This window comes from Podarcis tiliguerta (genome assembly GCF_965153285.1).
Source record: "Podarcis tiliguerta genome assembly, chromosome: 4".
Taxonomy (NCBI): Eukaryota; Metazoa; Chordata; class Lepidosauria; order Squamata; family Lacertidae; genus Podarcis; species Podarcis tiliguerta.
In genome coordinates this window covers 4,738,335-4,755,845 of record NC_139537.1, presented here as the reverse complement: position 1 = coordinate 4,755,845, position 17,511 = coordinate 4,738,335, and the positions used below count along the sequence as shown (strand labels likewise).

Genomic DNA, 17,511 nt, shown 5'->3' with positions numbered 1-17,511 from the left:
AAATAGATTAATGGAATTTTAAAAGTAATATAAGGTTAGAATGTGTTAGGATAATTATACGACAGATAACAGAGGAAGATGGAAAGGAATTGCTGAAACATTTGACAGAAGTGGAATACAAAAAGGGAGGTGTGAGGAGGTCGGTGAAATAAGTGAATGAAAGATATGATATTGAAATTGTTTCAGTGTTTTAAATTGTTTTGTTAGTTTAATGTGTTTAGTGTTAGGTAGTGTCTTTATATTGTATTGTAGTTTTTCTTTCTTTTTTCTTCTTCTCTTTGTTTGGTTTTGTAACGTTTAAATTGTTCAAAAAGCAATAAATATTAGAAAAGAAAAGAAAAGAACTGTGTATGCTGCCTTGAGTTCTTTTAAGAAAAGGCAGGATAGAAAATTAAATAGAAAGAAGACAAAGTCCCTAGCAGAGAGGAGTGGCAAGCGAAGCTGATGGACTGTGCAGAGATGGCAAAACTGACTGGAAAACTTGGAAATCAAGAGAATAACTTTATAAAAGAATGGGAAAATTTATGTGTTATTTAGGAGACCACTGTAAGCAGATGGAAACGTTAGCAGGATTTTGATCTCACTTGTAGTGTGACTATTATCATGGATAATATGGTTTGATATAAAAATCGGAGTATGGAAGAATATTCAGGAATAAATGTTTAAAAGGGAATTCCATGGAGGGGGTGGGAGGAAGCCTGGAGATTTGAAGGAATCTCTTTACATGGATATGCTTCTTGTTTTCTATTTGTTTATAACTTTGTATTTGTAAAACCAAATAAAAATGACTTAAAACAATAAAAAAACACAGAAATCCAGCCTACGTGGGCTGCTGTAAGCAGAAGCCGCCTTGAGACTGGCAGCCTGCACATTCAAGAGATTGCACATCAGTGAATCATGCTATGGAGTTGGAAGGGGCCACGAAATCTTAATTTCATATATGCTCATGGGGAATGAGACCTTGGGGTCGTAGTGGATACAGCTCAACGAAGAGGTGGAGCATCTTAGTTGAGGGAGAAAGCAAGACTTGCCACCAGGTCCCTTTTGTCAGCACTGGAAGAGGAGCAAGAGCCCCCTCTGCCCCCCCCCCCCCGCTCACCTCGTGCTTAATGGAGCGGGCTCCGTAGTGCAGGTTGTAGCCGTCCACTAGCACGTCCATCACCTCCCTGTCCCACACTAAGGTGATGTTGTGCCTGGCCTTGGCCTGCAGGGGGAGAAAGAAGCAGCAAGTTACTGGGATCCGACGGCCACGCGTTCGCTCTCTGAAGCAGAGGCTGGTTTGCACTGGGCTGAGCAGAGAGCTTTCTGGGCTGGAGTCTCCTATCTACGGAAAGCAACCCCCACCCCCCTCGCCTGAACACTGTCCTCCACCGTGATCTTGGTGAAATGAGGACATCTTCGTAATATCACCGCACAGAAAATCTATATGGCTGGAGAGGATTTGCGGGTGTGGAGTTTTGCTTCTTTTTTAAAAGTACTGCAATTTCCTTCCCCTGGAAAACAGCTTCCTCAGAGCTGACAAGAGTTAAGAAGGGAATCGGTTCTATTACAACCTGCCCCGATCCTGTTAAGTGCTATATTGTGTAAATTAAGGCCATATTACCTTAAACTTTTTCTAACCGCACACATTTGAAATGGCTTGGCATCAAATATTCATCTGAATGAAATAGGTAACTTGTGTGTGTGGCGTTTTCTCTCTGCACAGATTTTGCAAGAGTCATGGCAACTGCACAAGGCCACATTTTTATTCATTTATTTTTTAAAAATGAAGTTTCCACCCCAAGGAAGTGCAACCCAAATTCTGCACTCAGAGCACATTACAAAAAACAAAAACATGTGCGGAAGATTTGTTTGTGTTGTATATCATTTCTTAATCTAAATGCTTATTCTGACTTTTGTTTTTCATTAAAAGTGATTTCACATGCCTGTCTGTTGCTGCTTAATGACGAGCCAGACCATCAGCTGGGCTCATCCAGCTCAGTATAACCTTCACTGGCTGGCAGCAGCTCTTCAGGGCTCCAGGGGGGGGGGGGGTCCTTCCCTGAAGGCACCAGGGAATGAATCTGGGACCCTCTGCAGGCAAACTATGTTTTTAAACACTGTACTATGGGAAGCATGCTGCTGTTTTATACTGAGTCAGGTGACTGGTTCATCTAGTTCAGCACTGCCTTAGCCAGGCAAGATGTTTCGGGACTACAACTCCCATCACCCCCTGACCACTGGTCCTGTTAGCTAGGGATGATGGGAGTTGTAGTCCCAAAAAAATCTGGAGGGCCAAGTTTGCCTATGCCTGGCCTAAGCAGACAGGAAGTGGTTTTGGGAAGGGGTGTCCAAGTCTTGCTTGAGGAAGCTGGTAACTCTCTGCACGCAAAGCTAATATTCTACCACTGAACTATAGTGCCACCCAAGAAGGGCAAGAGTGCATTGCAGGGGGTTGGACTAGATGACCCTGGAGGTCCCTTCCAACTCTACAATTCAAGGTTCTATGAGTGACATGATTAGGAATCTACACGCCACAAGAGAGGGGGAAGGTTACTGGGAAGGGCACAGAATTTCCACTCTCTTGATTGCTGGTGCTTTTTACAGACAGGCGTCTGATTTTAATTCTTCAAACACAGCTTAATAATAATAATAATAAGGACCAGGACCTTGCTTTGCTTTCTATTTTAAAATTGAAGCTTAAAATTTGGTGCAAAATTTGGTATGTGAAATGCTGTTAGGTCTAACTGTCATTAAACTGTAGAATTGGATAATAATAATAATAATAATAATAATAATAATAATAATAATAATAATTTTATTTATACCCCGCCCTCCCCAGCCAATGCCGGGCTCAGAGCGGCTTACAAGCAATAATAAAAACAAGATGAATGATTACAACTTGTGCGTGGATAACACGTAACTGGATTTAATTTGTGATTTTTCAATTATGTGCCTGCAGTTACATATTTGTGTTCGCACTTATGAACCCCATCTTCACATTTCCAAGGGAATTAACAGCAAGGATTTCTTTCTCCCTTTAAATGAAGTGCTGGGGTGTTGTGTGTATTTGTGCGAAAGGCACAATGCATGGGGAGGGAGGAGGCGTGGGGGCGAGAGGGAGAGATCCTTACCCTCTTAGCCCAGAAGCTCAGCTCCTTGTTGACAAGCTGGATGAGCTCCGAGTGGCAAAAGGGGAGGAAGTAGACAATTTCGTTGATCCTTCCCAGGAACTCGTCTCTCCGGAAGTGAGCCTGCAGGAGGAAAAGGGGCAGAGCAGAGAGGTTTGCTGGGAAGGCAAAGCCGATGAGCAGTCTGGAGGAAACCTGTAACATGTTGAAATCGCTGGCCGTGGAGGACAAAACCAGACCAGGAGAAGTGAAAGCAAAACAAAATGAACAGAAGGACGAATGAGCAGAACCTCTCCACTCCCCCCAATTACATCTGGTGGGCTCCCCTTCATTAAGTTGCTTAGGAGGACTCTACCCCCATCTAAGTGTGAACCAGGGAGACTCCTGCTTTGCTCCAGCACCGTAATTTACTCCCAGGTAAACATTTAGGATTGCAGGCTCTCAATTTTCCTGTTCAGTGTGTTCATACACCAAGTTGCTTCTGATGTTTCTAAAAAATATGAGAATTCCCCAGAAGCTAGTGCGGACTTCTTTTCGGATGGATGTTTGTTATATTACGATATACAGTTCCCCGTATTTAAAAAAATTATGCCTAGTGACCCACTGGAATGTTCCCAATGCTACATAATAAATGTGTGCTGCTATACAGTCGTAAGGGACACGGGTGGTGCTGTGGGTTAAACCACAGAGCCTAGGGCTTGCCGATCAGAAGGTCAGCGGTTCGAATCCTCGCGTGAGGGATGAGTTCCCGTTGTTCGGTCCCTGCTCCTGCCAACCTAGCAGTTCGAAAGCACTTCAAAGGGCAAGTAGATAAATAGGTACTGCTCCGGCGGGAAGGTAAACAGCATTTCCGTGCGCTGCTTTGGTTCGCCAGAAGTGGCTTAGTCATGCTTGCCACATGACCCGGAAGCTGTACGCCGGCTCCCTTGGGCAGTAAAGCAAGATGCGGGCCGCAACGCCAGAGTTGGCCACGACTGGACCTAATGGTCAGGGGTCCCTTTACCTTTATACAGTGGTACCTTGCTTTATGAACTTAATCTGTTTTGGAAGTCCGTTCTTAAACCAAAGCATTCTTAAACCAAGGTGTGCTTTCCCATAGCTGCGGGGGAGGCAAAGTTCACAAACCAAAACCCCTACTTCCGGGTCTGCAGCATTCTTAATCCAAGTTGTTCATAAACTAAGCTGTTCTTAAACCAAGGTACCACTGTGCTGGTAAATATTGTCTAGGAAAAACTATGAGGATTTTGTAAAAAATCTTGTACGATCTACGAAGTAAGAGACAGGAAGAGCTGTTTGACAGTGGAGTGGACTTTCTTGGGAGGTGATGGACTCTCCTTCCTTGGAGGTTTTTTCAACAGAGGTTGGATGGCCATCTGTCAGGGATTCCTGAGCTATGGTTCTAAGTGTACACTACATGTATATGTTATATAATGATCCTCTGTGCTTCTCATACCTGAGCAATAGCGACACATAAATATCAAATTGTCTTCTTGAAATTCAACGGTGGTCTGGGGTGGAGTCCTAAGGCTCCCCCATACCGTCTGCCTCGCCATCCCAGTCAGTGTGTGGCATCTGGGGCTGAAGGTGGCAGTGAGGAATGCCAGCCAAACCAACTTCTTCTCCTCTTGACATGGGGCATTAATGTGCAAGTGCTTTCGGCTCAGAGGCTTGCTTGCGGGAAACAATGGAGGAGCCCTCCAGGTCGGAGTTCTGCTCTCACCCATTTGAGCGCCTGAAACTGAAGAGGAGGCCTGAAAACAACCCCCCGAGGCTTTGGGGCGTTCCACTTCTGGAAACCCAAGACGGCTGAAAGGAAAGGCTAGCGATAAACAGCACCATCTGTACCTTCAAGATGGGGCGGATGACATTCTCCTTGAACTGCTTAGAGATAGTTATCTTGTCTGTGATCTGGACGTCATCTGAAAGGAAAAGGCACAAGCTTGGCTCAGGGTGCAGGGAGACCCACAAATACAGAGCAGGGGGTTCCTCTGCTCCTGCTTGTTGGCTTTGGAAGCCAGCACCGAAGCTTGGCTCATTCTGCTTGCCCAGTGTCCGGAGACACTGTTTGCACAAATTATTGAGCCAGTTTGCACAAATTATTGATTGCCTTTACAGTGGTACCTCTGGTTACGTACTTAATTCGTTCCGGAGGTCTGTACTTAACCTGAAACTGTTCTTAACCTGAAGCACCACTTTAGCTAATGGGGCCTCCTGCTGCTGCCACGCCGCCAGAACACGATTTCTGTTCTCATCCTGAAGCAAAGTTCCTTACCCGAGGTACTATTTCTGGGTTAGCGGAGTCTGTAATCTGAAGCGTCTGTAACCTGAACCGTATGTAACCCGAGGTACCACTGTATATCCCACCTTTTTCTCCAAGGAGCTCAAGGTGGCATACATTGTTGCCCCCGCCCCCCTCACTGAATCCCCACAACAGCCCTGTGAGGTAGGTTAGGCCAGGCTTCCTCAACCTCGGCTCTTCAGATGTTTTGAGACTCCTGGTCTGCCCCATAGAGGACCTTAAGGTCCATGAATAACCATAGTTTAGAGGTCCCGGGCCCTAAGGAAGTCAGACTATCCTCCACCAGGGCCAGGGCCTTCTCAGTGTTGGCTCTGACCTGGTGGAATGCTCTGTCCCATGAGACCAGGGCCCTGCAGGATTTAACTTCCTCCCGCAGGACTTGTAAGACAGAGCTATTCCACCTGGCTTTCAATTTGAACTTAGCCTGATCTTTTATTCCCCTTCCTTCCCTTCCCTCCCCCTCCTCTTCTTATGAAGATTACCCACTCTGGGATCCCACAGCTAATTCTCCCCTGGTCTCCTCGCTGGCCCAACTAGGACTAATTTAGCCTGCTAGCCCTGGTGATCATCTAATGTTTATTGGATGGATTTCCCCCCTAAATCGATTTTTTATTGTTATTCATGTTTTATACCATATTTTATGCTGTTTTTTGTAGCATCAATTAAGTGTTTTAAATTTGTTGTTAGCCACCCTGAGCCAGGTTTTCTGAACCAGGAAGGGAAGGGGTATGAATAAAAATTTATTATTTATTATTACAATTCCCACCATCCCTGACCACTGGTCCTGCTAGCTAGGGATCATGGGAGTTGTAGGCCAAAAACATCTGGAGGGCTGAGGTTGAGGAAGCCTAGGTTAGGCTGAGAAGCAGCAACTGGTCCAAGGACGCACCCTGGGGCAAGATTCATGGCAGAGTGAGGGATTTGATAGGAGTGAGGGATCTCATGATGGATGGGTTGATCTCGGGGCCAACCGCCATAGCAAAGTGGGCTGATTCCAATCTGCTTCACCACACTGGCATGAGGTTAGGAAGAGGTGTGTCAGACACCCCAAACTTAAATGCTGGGCGAAGCCTGTTGCCTTCACGTTGTGCTTTGGGGATATGGTTGGCGCCACTTGAAAGAGACATGGAACAGACAGAACTTTGTCTGATACAGCGGAAAGGATGTCAAGCAGGTTGGGGTTTGGCAGGAGGAAGAGAACTCCCAGAGCTTAGAGGGTGGGGGGAGGAATGCACACAGGGGGGACGGGTACCTAGTTTTTCGGCAATTCTCTTCCGGCTGAGTTCCACGGTCTCCTGCCTCAGCTGCAAGGCATGCTGGGCGATCTCGTCGCTGGCCACGTTGGAGGTCATGATGAAGATGGCATCTTTGCAGTCAATGGTCTTCCCCTTCCCGTCTGTCAGCCGGCCCTTCAGAAACAGCAACAAACAGCAGAGTCAGACTCCTCCGTAAGGCACAAGGAGTGGCATCGATGCAAAGCCTACCGTTAGAAAGGGAAGTTTCTGATTCAGGCATAAGGCCCTCTCTGCTCTGCAAGGAGGCTGCAGAATGATCCCCAGAAAGCAGCCCTTGCAGGAGATCTAGTCGAATACACTGGAAAGGATCAAGCTGGGGAATGCTGCCATAAAGAAAGACTGAGAGATGATGTGAGAACCATCTTCAAATATCTGAAGGGCTGCATGGAAGAAGGTGCAAGCTTGTTTTCTGTTGCTCCAGAAGGGAGGACCAGAATCAACGGATCCAAGGGGCAAGAAAGGAGATTCTGACTAAAGCACAAAACTTTCTGAGGGTAAGAGCCATTTGAGAAAGTGGAACAGACTCCTTCAGAAGGTGCTGGACTCTCGTTTGCTTGAGGCTTTTAAAGCAGAGGTTGGGTGGCCATCGGCCATGGATGCTTTTAGCTGAAATTCCTGCATTGCAGGGGGTTGGACTAGATGACCCTCAGGGTCCCCTCCAACCCCGCAGTTCTATGTTGCTTGGAAGAGGAATGGAAGCATTTGGGCACTGCCTGTGCACCCGCCCCAGCCCCGCAAGGCAGCTTACTCATGCTGGAGAAAGCCAGTTTAATACGCTGGCAGTGGAACGGCTGTTAGCTATAAAGACATATCATTGGTAGAGGGGGATTGTTCTAGCTGCTCCCTCATCAGACATGAGATCATAACAGTTCCTAATACCATACACAGCTAACCGGAGGGGAGGGCAAGAGGCTCTTGGGGGTTGCTACACAGGAGAGTCATTGCCTCTGCGCTCCCCTCCTCTGTCTCCCTCCAAGAACTCTAAAAATAAGAACCTTTCGAAAATACCAATTTGGGGGATGGCAGGGAGGGGGAGAGAAGAAAAAGAAAACAAAAGCATAAGTCGTCTGTCCCCTCCCTCCCAACGCTGCCAGGCGCAGCCGTGCCCAGCTGAAGGACACAAATTTGTGCCGGGTGCTTGGGATTAACATTTCGGTTATTGCTCTGTCAGGCAGGCGGTTCAGGAATTGATTTCGCATTTAGCGGCTGCCACCATGATCTATGCAATACCGGTGATATTAATCCTAGAGAGAAGCCCCCCACCCTGAAAAGCCCGCCGCCACCAACAACAACCACACAGCCAGTTTTAATAAAAAAAACAAACGCACACCAAGAAGTGAGGAAACACACAGGAGGGTGGTGAAATCTGCACGCGCTCAGCCCCCCTCAGGGCAATGCCAGCACTCCACTGCAGGTCAGCCAGTCAGCCTGGAGGAGTCAGACGTCCTCAGGCACAAACCAACGACCCCAAGGCGTAGCTGCGCATGTATCAATGCCCCTCACCCCAACCAAGTGGGAAACAAGTAAAGTGATGCAAGTAAGTTCAGGACTCAAGGATGCTGAAGCTCCTGGATGCAGGAGTGTGTGTTCTGCGTAAAATCCAGTATCCTGAGATGCTCAACTGTGGAAAAGGAGCAGCAGAGTGCAAGCTACTAGTCCCTATGGTGGCACACCAGATAATGACGAAGCAAATGCCCTGGCCATCTGGAGAAAGGAAGGGCTCAGAGCCCCCTCACCAGCTTCTCATCCTTCCCCATGGCTATTCTACAAAATGGAATCTGCCGTTTACTGGTTAATATGGATAAATATGTTGGAGGCAGTGTGGTGTAGCGGCTAGAGCGTTGGACTAGAGCCTGGGAGGCCTGAGTTCAGATGCTGACTTGGCCCAAGAAGCTCAGTGCCTCTCAGCAGATTTGTGGTGGGGATGAAGTGCAGAGGGGGAGAGAACTGTGTGCCACAATGAGCTCCTTGGAGGAAAAGGAGGCATTTAAGATGCAAGAAATCTTCATTTACGTGGGGGTTATGTTCCGAGGTACGGTGCGTTTAAACCACGTATATTCGGAACACCATTGGAAAAACCTGCAAGCAGCGCCATCGCTCCCTCCAAACCTCCTTGCTCCAACTCTCCACAGGCCTCAAAGGTTGGTGCAGGGGCTCCTGGGATTGCTGGGTGCTGTTTTGTGCCATTTTTGCACTCTTTTAGGGCCGTTTGTGCCCCTTTTGTGCCATTTCTGGGTTTGTGGTGATGTACATGTGCACAGTTTTCTCTGTTTGCTGTAGCAGCCCAAAGGACCAGGCAATCATTTGTTGCACAAAACGGGGTCCAATGTGCTGGGGAGTTATCTGGGTTAACACGTGCCTTTCAACTTGATAAGTCTGCATTTTTGTGTGGACCAAATAAACTTTTCCTGACTGGCTAGCGAGGGTATATTGCCAAATCACACAGGAACCTCACGTTGCCACAGGGGCCTCGAACGGCTTCTTTAAAAAGACGGTCTTACTTCATCAAACAGCTGCAGCATGATGGTGAGGACATCCGGGTGGGCCTTGTCCACTTCGTCAAAGAGCACCACGGCATTTGGGCACTGCTTCAGCTTCTTGGTGAGCTGGCCGCCTTCCTCGTGGCCGACGTAACCCGGCGGAGAGCCAATGAACTTGGCAACCTGGGAGGGAAAGAAGCCACAGGCGTCAGATGGGGACGCCCATGCCCTGGGCCAGGGGAAAGAGACTCGCTGTGGCTCAAAGCAAGACTAGCCTGCACAAGGAGTTCGGAGCCTGCATCGTCTGATGTCAGCGCGCCGAGAGAGCAAGGAAAAGATTGTACGTCCAGAGCTGGGTGCATTTGGAATGGAGGAAATCCAATTACTAAGACCGCAATGTGCAAATTAGGCGCATCATCACATGGCTGCTTATGTTGCAGAATCAGTTCTGCTCCTCAATCTACGTTTTAAGGGATATACAGTGGTGTCTTTTTGCATGGTCTGGCGGAATGGGAGGTGGACACGGAGAGCAGAGGCAGCTGAGTTATTGGTTCAAGGGCCCAGAGATAGAAGCCTTGGCAGGTAGCTCTGAAGGGGCCCTGACACTTTAAAGACCTTCTGCACCACACTCTGCTTTCCACTCATGTGCTAAAACCACACCAGGAATATCTGATCAACAGGGACTAGGCTAGTGGTTGTACCATCTCCTGGGGGTGCAGACAGTGGAATAACTAGGAGGGCAAGGGGGGAAGCGGGGGGGGCACTGAAAGTCTAAATGACTATCGCACTTTGAACAGCTAGTATCACTGTATTGAGTTCATCAGTTTGGTTGAATTAATTAAATTAAACCATTTTAAGTGGATTTTGAATAAATGTGAAATTAATGGTTTTTAATTTTATGTTATTTTCTTCCTCAGTAGTAGTGGTAATAATAATAATAATAATAATACCCCACCCATCTGGATCGATTTCCCCAGCCACCCTGGGTGGCTTACAGCACATATAAAAACATAGTAAAATGTCCAACATTTAAAACTTTCCTTTCAGATAGTTGTCCTTGACATCTGATTGGAGGGCATTTGCTCATGCAAACTGCAATTTTGAATAATGCTTTTTATAGAGTAGGGGGAACTGGGATTGAGTTTGTGGAACCAGGGGGATGGGGTTCCCAAAAGGTATAGGAACCACTAGATTAAAAATTCGCTCTTTTTTTCATTAAAAAAAGCCAACAAGCTTATTCTGCAACAGATTTCCACTTTCAGACAATACTGAGCCTTTCATAGCAAGGCCGAAACAACAATGAATAAATGAACAAAATGAATAAATGAATGAACAGAATAAAAATAAAAAGGGGAGGGAAATGAACAAGGAGATGGCTTGAGATCTCTCTCCAGGCACCATGGAAAAAGCCTTACTTTATATCCCAACTAATCTTGCATCTAAGAAACAAGGAACACAGAATACAGCTACCTCCCTTCTGTTCTCAGGAGACAGGAAGGAATGTATGGGAGATGGTGTTCTATAGGGCACACCATAGAAATGTTAAGTTTTCTTTTTTCAGGTGAGGCTGGAGGAGCGAGTATCTGGAGAGAGTTTGCCACCAAGAAGAGAGTGTCAGCAAAGGTGAGAATGCCAAGTGCCGCCAGGTGCGATTCCGGGATCTTCAAAGAGCGATGGTGTTGCTGAGGGTGTGCATCTCTCTTACTAACCTCGTGTCTTTCCTGAAACTCAGACATGTCCAGCCTGATGAAACCCTGGTGGCACAAAGGGAACAAAAAGGGACTCATTTATTGGTGCTGTTGATGACAGGCAGCTGCAGTCAATCCCGGATCCCTGACAGAGTGTGCCTGTTGCAATGCCAGGCTCTGCAGAGACTTGTGTGTTGTGGCCCCACTTTGCACACTGATCTGCATGCACAAAAGCTGTTAGGAGAAGAAGTGGCAGAGCATTTGCTGTGACTACAAAAGGGCCCAGGTTCAACACCCCCCCTCCAGGTAGGGCTGGGAACAGTTCATTTTCAAACCCTGGAGAGCGGCTGCCAGTAGACTACACAGGGGGAGAAAGACAAATGGTATGCTTGTTTTATTTAGTTACTGGTTAATAGGGATGCTGGACTGCATATGCCCCCTTTGCACTGACTGAGCAGAGCTTGAAGCCACCCAAGAAACTCCCCAGGGATTCAGGCAAGGCACACACTAAGCTCTAAGGTGTCATAGAGGACCAAGGCTGGGACTTTCGTCCCTCAAAGCAGATGCTCTACCCCCAAGTTACTGAGAATCCCTGGGCTATCTCTAAACACAGCGGCCAGAATTTTCACCCAAATCACGCCCAACTTTTCTTGCATTCCTGCATTCAGATGTACCCAAGACGGCTGGGCTGGGCTGTAAAAGGTAACCAATGATGCAGAAACCACAATCAGAATATACTGTCCTTTGTTTAAAAACCGGAGAGGTTTTTGCTGCACACCCAGAGGATGAGGCGGGCTTTCAGCTGGCACAGAAACAAGATCTCGGTAATAACATCTCCCTTAACCCGCCAGCTGCTGTTATAAGCCGCCCTCTCCTCCTGTCCTTCCCCAACAATTCTCTCCACGTTTTGTGACGCCCTCTTTGATGCATTAATTAACTAAATAACCAACAAACTGATTAGGCTTTAATGAACCGCTTGTTCTGAGCATGCCATTGAATTAGCACAGCCTGTTTGTCCTTGGCTGTTGTGGGGTTTGATGCGGAGCCAGTAACCACGGCAGCGAGGACGAAAACGTAACTGGAAAAGGGACGGTGGTTTCGCCCTGGAAACCTGCGCACAGAGCGGCATCCTGCATAACTCCAAAACCTGCAACATTTTAAAGCGGTGACTCGCTCCCACAGAAGCCACAGTTGTGGCCAGGGCAATTCTTCTGGATTAGGTTGTGCACAGGAATGGGCTGCCTGTGCGGATTCTGCAGAGGTTATCGTTCCAGAGCAGCTCCAGGGAGGAAATTGTGAAATGGGAACCCTCTTGGTCGATGCCTCCAGGATCCCTTGTCGCTCCACCCGCTGACGCCTGGGGAAACAAGGCTGTTCTGCTGGGGGAACCGAGAGCAGAGGCCTTACCTTCTTGACATCTTTGTGCAGGTACTTGGCAGTCTGCTTGGCCAGTTCAGTTTTGCCTGTTCAAGAAGCGGCAGAGAAAAGAGGGAGTGTTGAGGGAGAAAGGCCTTGATAAGGACGTCAAGAAGAGACCATGCAAAAAGCTCTCGGGAAGTTGTGCGACAACAAAACCAAGACCCGTTTGCAGCGTCTGTGTTACAAGTCAGATCATGGAACTGTGGAGTTGGAAGGGACCACCAGGGTCATCTAGTCCAACCCCCTGCAATGCAGGAAACTTTGTGCCCGAAAAGGGGCTCGAACCCACAATCCTGAGATTAAGAGTCTTCTACCAACCGGGGTAATATATACTTAAAGAAACAAAAACAAACGCAACACAGGCTCAATTCTCAAGCTACCCCAGGAACACGAGAGCCACTGCAACAGCACCACCTTTTCCTGTGTCTACTGGCCGCGTGGGACATCCTGGGCTACAGAGCCCACGCTGTGGCTCTCCCCCCCCCGCCAGGTTTCAAACACCTGGAAACTGAGTTGGCAAGGATGCTGGGCGTCAGCCACAGCATGGTATCCCCTTCCGTGGGTCCAGGCTTTCTCACACCACCTGGCAGGCAGCGCTGGAAGGAGTGGCAGCATGACAGTGGCATGACCTGTGGCTCTCTCCATCGGAGGCAACAATGCTTCTGAATGCCAGGGGCTGGAAAGCACAGGAGGGGAGAGTTGCTTTTGGACTGGATGGGCCAATGGCTCTTGTAATGCTCTGCTCACAAACAGGGTTCCCTGAAGTACCCATACCAGTGACAGCTGTCAGTCTCAGGGATGGACCCCGTAGGTTCTGCTTTCACTTCCTCCTTCCAGAGCCACCATCCCCTGCCCCTTCATCTGCACAGTCCCACCTTGAGCTCTTCTTGGCCTCATTAGAATGGAACTGGTTGCTGGAAACTGATTCTTTTAACCCTATAAAGGCCTCCAAACTCTCCCTACACAAAATTATTAGTTATTTTTAAATAAAATTTTTATTTTTTACCAACAACCAAACACAAACAGTGAAATCCCCCAGGCGGCTGATACATTGGGTATACAGTGGTGCCCCGCAAGACGAATGCCTCGGAAGACGAAAAACTCGCAAGACGAAAGAGTTTTTCGTTTTCTGAGTTGCTTCGCAAGATGGATTTCCCTATGGGCTTGCTTCGCAAGACGAAACTTCTTGCGCCTTTTTTTTAAAACCGCCAATGCATTCCTATGGGAAACCGTCAATACACAGCGGTGCTTCGCAAGACGACAAAACTCGTAGAACGAAAAAACTCGCAGAACAAATTAATTTCGTCTTGCGAGGCACCACTGTACATAATCAATAATAACATATTCAAATCAACCATATGTACAATTTTATATACGTTAACACTCCTCCATCCACAAGGTTTATTTAGCTTTTAACATTTTAATTGCCCCAAATTGTTCAAACCTACCCAAATAGTTCAATATCTTCTCAAACCAATTCTCTTCTTTCTCACTGACTTTAAATCCTTTCATTCTGTGTATCTTCACAGTTAGATATTCTAAAATTATAATATTACTCAGCTTTTTCTTCCATTGGTTCACCTCTAGCTCTTCTGCATTTTCCCAATTACAGTACTCGCTAGAACCTGTCTGGCTGCAGTTACCATCAATTTTACCCATTTACATTTCTCTTTTGTTTTTAACTCGGTGCTACTCACAAAACTGTTAGTTATCATGGTCACTTTTTTGTAAGATGACAGAAAGGACTTTTTTGGACTGCCAACCTGGTGCCCTCCATACAACGCCTATCAATGGCTGTGCTTAGCTGTGCCTGAAGGCAGCTGCAGCCCAAAGCTCTGGAGGGCACCAGATTGGGGACAGCTGGGCTACAGAATACCTTTTGCTCTTAAAGTAACTTTTGTGGAGTGCTTTTGGAAAACATAAACTGCAAAGGAAAGTGACCTGTCCCTGCTGCCTTCACCGGGGGAAAAAGGAAGCCTTGAAGGATTTGCTGTGCAAAAGTGCTTTGGAGGACCAGGCGAGCGATGGAGCCGAGGCCCATCAACCCAGTCTTCCCCCAGCGCAACGTCCTTGACTTCAAGACAAGGAGCAGATTTGCTGGGAAACACAATATTCTTTGTTTATTGGATTTATATGCAACGTCTATCATAAAAGTCTAGGCATGAAGGCGATCAATAATTCAAAACACATATTACGGAATAAATCCACATCGACATGGTATCAACAAACATGTCAGCCCCCACTGCGGCGGGAGATTTCGTCCCTTGCGAGGCATGTACCTGCGCAAAGCAGCCCCTGAAGGACCCTGGTAAGGCGCCCTCAAGGTGAAAGGGCACACCAGGGTCTGCCTGACCCAGACGAGATGCCGGAGGGAAGACTCCTGAGCGACCAGCCTTCCCTGGGCTCTTCCTTTTACAACCAGGGGCTGCCAATTCCTGCTGCTTCACCCCTTTTGTTGCAATTGCATCTTGCGCAGGGGTTGCGCTCTGGTGACAGTGCATATATGCAAAAAAGGCGTGTGCCCGATGCACCCTCGCATGACCATCCTTACCTTCCAAGCAAGGCAGAGAACTTTAAAGCTCTCAGGTTTGCTTTTTTGGGTTCTGGGATGCTCTCATGAAATCTCACAGGGTTGTCTGAGATCATGGCAAAGAGCATCTCAAGAGCCTGCTATGCAAGTCTGACAGTTTAAAAGCACTCTCCATGCCGGGAAAATCCTGTTCAAAAGGATCTTTTAAGCTATCCGCTTACATTTGATTTGTGTGATTTCAGCCAGCTGGTCTTCAACCATGTACGGTTGAAATAGCACATGTTAAATGTGTGTAAGATGCGATCATACTGTACCTCCCAAAGCCACACTTTATTCTCTGCTAAAATGTTTGTCCTGCCTCTTCACCCCTAATTTCCATGACTCCGCCTCACCTGCTCTCTCATCTGCCTGGTTCCAGGGTTCGGAATTAGCAGGCTGCCAAAAAGCACCTCAAAAAGTCTGCGTGCCATTTTTTTTTTTTTGCGTCTAGACATTCTGTTTTGGCGCCCACAACTCTGGTCCCAGGAGCCATTTGGCTCCTAGCTTTTCTATCCCAGTTTCTAACACTGCCTGGTTCCGTGTCTCAGAAAGGGTGATTCAATTCAGACCCCATGCCAAACCATGGTTGGGGCTAATCAGAGCTTAGAACCCGAAACAACATAGAGGTCCAGAATGCTGACTGGGCCTTGGGTCCCCTTGCGCTCCCCACCCATGATTTTACTCCATTGAGAAGGCTCTTCCTGGTCCATTCTAGCTTCCTTGCCTTTGCTGGACCCTTCTCCATATTTGCTCTGCAACAGGAACTACAAACTTGCTTCTGTCTTTCAAAAATGGAATCAGATCTCAGGGTGCCAGTTCGGTTTAGTGGTTGTGGATGCCTTGGCAACACATAGAGCTCTTCCCAGGGCCATCCTTTGCTGGAGCTGGCAAGAAGCTTGCGAAAGGCAATACAACTCTTGGTGACTTCTGGGATGATACTACGATTAAGGATTTTCAAATAGGGAATGATCCTGGTGAATTGATGTCTGTTTTTACCCTTTTAATGGTTTTATTGCATGGTTTTATGCTTCTATTTCTGTAAACCGCTTTGGTGGTGTGGGATTGTATACTGCAGTATACAAATATTTTTGTAACTGAATAATAATAATAAAAATTCTATGTTTCACGTGAATATTGCACCTAGTGTGATTTTCTCACTTTGGGTTTCACCTGGCCTGCATGCGGAATTTGGGATAGTTCACATTCAGTGCCACTATTATGCTGTTGCAACTTATTTGTTATAGAAAGTGGTTTTTGCCGATGACTTGAACCACTGGCAGTGACTCTGGGCAGGGAGAATGTAAGTGGACTGAAAAACCTGTCCTTTACTTGAGCCCAGAAAAGTACTTGAAAACTAGACTTGAGATTTCTGGCCCTTCTGTGGTGCAACATCTTTGGTTTTTCTATCTCTAGCATGTGTGGAAAAATCAGGACTGGGGTTATTTCTGGGACTGGACCAACCTGCATCATCCCCAAAAAAATGAAAGAAGGAAAAAAAAAAGGACGCCGACTTTACCGATTCCTGACGATCCCAAGAAGAGAAAAACCAGGGGATGCTCCTCGTCATACCAGCCATTTTCCTTCCTCCGAATGGCTGCAATCGAAAATGCAAGAAAAACAAAGGAAGGGGTTATATATCTGGGCACATAAAAAAGGGAAAGGCATATAAATCAATGACACAACAGCAAGTATAATTATCACTAAGTATACACTATGTTTTACTGCTCTCTGCCCACTCAAAGTCTTCGCTGCCATTAGAGCTACCTAATTTGATTAGCCAGCAAGGCCCCCAGAGATACCTAATCAGGTTAGCATGGATTTGGAAAGCTGCCCAGAGCAGATTTCGGATAAAGTTTTCCAGGATGTGCACTCAGCGTTGCCAGGGAAACAGGAGGGAGGATGGACACTGAATGAACCAGAAAGGGACCTGTCGGGTGGACCGAGAGGGGAGGGTAAAGGGTTGGGGGAAAGAGAGATTCTAGAGGCTCAATAGCTCGCCAGCTTGTAAGCGCCACCTTTGTGCACAAAGACCTGGGAAGGAGAAGTTTGCTATTTCTCCGACGTTAACGGGAAGGAAGCCTTGAATTCAAGGTCACGGCAGCCTTGTGAAGACTCCTGGGCTAGGATAAGGTGCTAGGATGGAGGAGGATGCAGGGGAGATATGCCAGGGAAACATGGGATGGGTTTGGAACACAAAAGGATCTACTTTGCAGAGGAGCAGCACTTAAAACTTCTGGGTTGCCCAAACCTGCCCTCTGGGGCAGACAGCTTCCCTGTGGATCCTGCTGCTCTTGGCACCCCGACCGCAGCTTTGCACTCTCAGATCACAGCACATGCACAGCGTTTAAAAAAAGGAAGGGAAAAGTGACCACATGAGAACAAGGGGGCAGCATTTGTTTACATTCAGTGGCTGTGCTTAAGGTCTGGCTGCTGCATTAAAGCAAAGGACAGGACACATAAAATAAAGGATTTCTCTACGCAGCACACAGTTCACCTTTGGAACTCAATTCCACAGGAGGCAGTGATGGCTACTAGCCATGGTGGTTCTGCTCTGCTCTGCCTCTACAGTTGGAGGCAGCAATGCTTCTGAATGCCAGCTGCTGGAAACCACAGATTAGGAGAGTTTCCCTTGTGCTCGAATCCTGCTTCCA

The 17,511-nt window shown here is 47.3% G+C and overlaps 2 protein-coding genes across 3 annotated transcripts in view; both read right to left on the bottom strand.

Moving 5' to 3' along the window:
• The window catches only part of LOC310676834 (tigger transposable element-derived protein 1-like), a gene marked incomplete at its 3' end in the record, with an annotated part of 1,439,559 nt that overhangs the window by 1,064,716 nt on the left and 357,332 nt on the right, over positions 1 to 17,511 (bottom strand). The window lies entirely within an intron of this gene.
• Positions 1 to 17,511, bottom strand: part of CLPB (ClpB family mitochondrial disaggregase) — a 75,346-nt gene that overhangs the window by 1,085 nt on the left and 56,750 nt on the right. For both annotated transcript variants that reach the window (XM_083436377.1, XM_083436378.1), the window contains exons 8-15: positions 16,377 to 16,454; positions 12,280 to 12,335; positions 10,894 to 10,938; positions 9,206 to 9,367; positions 6,662 to 6,818; positions 4,956 to 5,029; positions 3,114 to 3,233; positions 1,100 to 1,204 (exon numbers count right to left, since the gene is read on the bottom strand). In XM_083436377.1, coding sequence (XP_083292503.1) covers positions 1,100 to 1,204; positions 3,114 to 3,233; positions 4,956 to 5,029; positions 6,662 to 6,818; positions 9,206 to 9,367; positions 10,894 to 10,938; positions 12,280 to 12,335; positions 16,377 to 16,454 — 797 coding nt within the window. The remainder of the gene's footprint in view (positions 1 to 1,099; positions 1,205 to 3,113; positions 3,234 to 4,955; positions 5,030 to 6,661; positions 6,819 to 9,205; positions 9,368 to 10,893; positions 10,939 to 12,279; positions 12,336 to 16,376; positions 16,455 to 17,511) is intronic.